The sequence below is a fragment of the Sapajus apella genome, unplaced genomic scaffold (genome assembly GCF_009761245.1).
Source record: "Sapajus apella isolate SASKATOON/1434 unplaced genomic scaffold, GSC_monkey_1.0 scaffold216, whole genome shotgun sequence".
NCBI lineage: Eukaryota > Metazoa > Chordata > Mammalia > Primates > Cebidae > Sapajus > Sapajus apella.
Genome location: NW_022437156.1, coordinates 164458 through 166737, shown reverse-complemented (window position 1 = coordinate 166737; position 2280 = coordinate 164458). Strand labels below are relative to the sequence as shown.

Below are 2280 nucleotides of genomic sequence, written 5' to 3'. Positions count from 1 at the left end.
CAGGGACCACCGAGGACTCTGTCACTGCAGACCCAGGGACCACTGAGAACTACATCACTGCAGGCTGTTGGACCACAGAAGATGAAACCACTAAACATGGTGACACTCACCTTCTGTGAACTACTTGAGTCACGGCAGTGAAACCCACCAGGCTCCTGACACCAGTGGGAATTATTCCCATATCCCTGGCTGCAGCCACAGTCATGTTGCACTCTGTGTTGCACTGGGCTTCATTGTGGTGAGTATCTAGTCTGGGAATATTCAGGGCATCATGGGAACGAGGCCATGTGAGGGTGAGGGGTGGGCATGGAGAGCTGAGTTACAGGGGTCCAAGAAGTCGTCAGACATGAGGAAGCGTACATTGAGAGAGCTCTGCAAAGACTCCCAGAAAGACAGAGATGGAGAGAAAGGAAAAGAGCACCTGGCACAAAAGATGCAGAAAGCACTGGGGAGAGAGAAAGCTGTGAGACACAGAGGGAGGAGAGAGAAAAGAGAGGCTGAGTGTAAGAAAGCAGACAGAGAAACATAAAAACACAAACATGGCAAGTCACAGTGGGAGTCAGAGCAAAGCATGAACTATTAGGTATAGATGAATATAAAAAAGAAATTTTTCATAAGAAGACAAGGAACTGGGCACCAGAGGAGTGGATGAATTAGAAGCTTTCTGGGGGGTCCACTCAGATCAGAAATTACATATTCTTGTGTTAATTACTACCCACTCTGGAGTTCTGCAGAAGATTTTTTTCAACAAAAATTGGGTGGGTTTTTATGAGCACCACCACTCTATACTGGAGAGAGAGACAGTTTGTACCAGCTCCAAGAGGAGCTCTGAGTATTTTTCTGTCTCTGAGGGTCCCTGTTATTTCTACAAGAGGAGACAAAAGAATTCCCTGCCAACCCTGTGTGTTTCATCCCGCCAAACTCGTGGGTGGAATCATCCCAAAAGCAGCAGCGGGGGAATTCCCACAGGGAGTGACCCAAACCCTCCAGAGATGGGGCCAATTGGGATTCCAAAGAAAGAAGCCCAGATGTCAGGGTGATCAGTTCGAAGCATCTGTTATGGGAACTGCAGCAATCCTCCTCGCCGACAGTGAGGGGAAAGGGATGTTCTGTCTAGGTATGTCTGTAGCAAGGGGGTCAGGGGATGGAGTTTATATGAGGGTTTAGGGAATTTGACTCAGGCCTGAGCCAGTTTCTTTCAATGTCTTGGGCAACAACCAAGATACCTTTATTAGTGCCTGGGAGTGTTCAAGGCCCTGGTTTGAGTTCAAGCCTGCTGGAGGAAACCTGCCGCTGGCCGGGGCACAGAATGGTCAAGGCGATCTGTGATTTTTGGTCAGGACTCAGAAAGAAAAGGAGGTGATCTGGGGAACCCCACATTGTGGCTGCCTCTCGCTGACACTTGATCTAAAACCCAAGCCTTCCACTTCTGGCCTGCTGTTGACGGGGAAGGGCTGGTCGTTTTGGCCATCCTGACCTAAGGATTAAGTGCATGTCGAAATTTTAACAAGTGGCAGCTTGCAGGATTAGCCAACTTGGGCAGGTCATGAAAGCCTCGTTAATTCTCGCCGGTCACTGATACCACTGTGCACTGACCCCTGCCCCAAGAGGCAGATCCACAGCTCTGGATCACTTCGTAAGTGTGAGTAAAGCCGAAAGTAATGCATGATACAGTTGAGGTGTTCACAATTAATTCTGCTAAAATGACACCATGAAACTAGAGCATTCTGAAGGATGCTGACCAGAGGAAAATGGAATGAAAGCACCTATACGTACCTGACTCATGCGTGAGTCATATTCAGTATTCACCAGTAGAGGGAGGACCTTCTGGACTTCACTGTTGTCATAAACAATTGGATTTCTGATCATGTGGATCACCATGAAAAGTCAGACGCTCTTGTTCTAGACTGAAGGATGCTTTCCTTCCTCCAAACCAGGCGTTGGCCCATAGAAGTCACTAGCGTTAGCACCTTCTTAATTTTGTGTAGAGACTAAAAACAAGAGATGGCTCTGCTGGGCACAGTGGCTCACGCCTGTAATCCCAGCACTTTGGGAGGCTGAAGTGGGCAGATCACGAGGTCAGGAGTTCAAAACCAGTCTGGTCAACATGGTGAAACCCTGTCTCTACTAAAAATACAAAACTTAGCCAGGAATGGTTACACACACCTGTAATCCTAGCTACTCAGAAAGCTGAGGCAGGAGAATCGCTTGAACCCAGGAGCCAGAGGTTTCAGTGAGCCAAGATCGCACCACTGCACTACAGCCTGGGTGACAGAGTGA

At 48.4% G+C, this 2280-nt stretch overlaps 1 protein-coding gene across 1 annotated transcript in view; it reads left to right on the top strand.

Moving 5' to 3' along the window:
- Positions 1 to 2280, top strand: part of LOC116544431 (protein PBMUCL2-like) — a 6935-nt gene that overhangs the window by 3507 nt on the left and 1148 nt on the right. The window contains 1 exon segment of the mRNA XM_032270815.1: positions 1 to 238. This exon segment is cut by the window's left edge and continues 9 nt beyond it. Coding sequence (XP_032126706.1) covers positions 1 to 119 — 119 coding nt within the window. The 3' untranslated portion in view covers positions 120 to 238.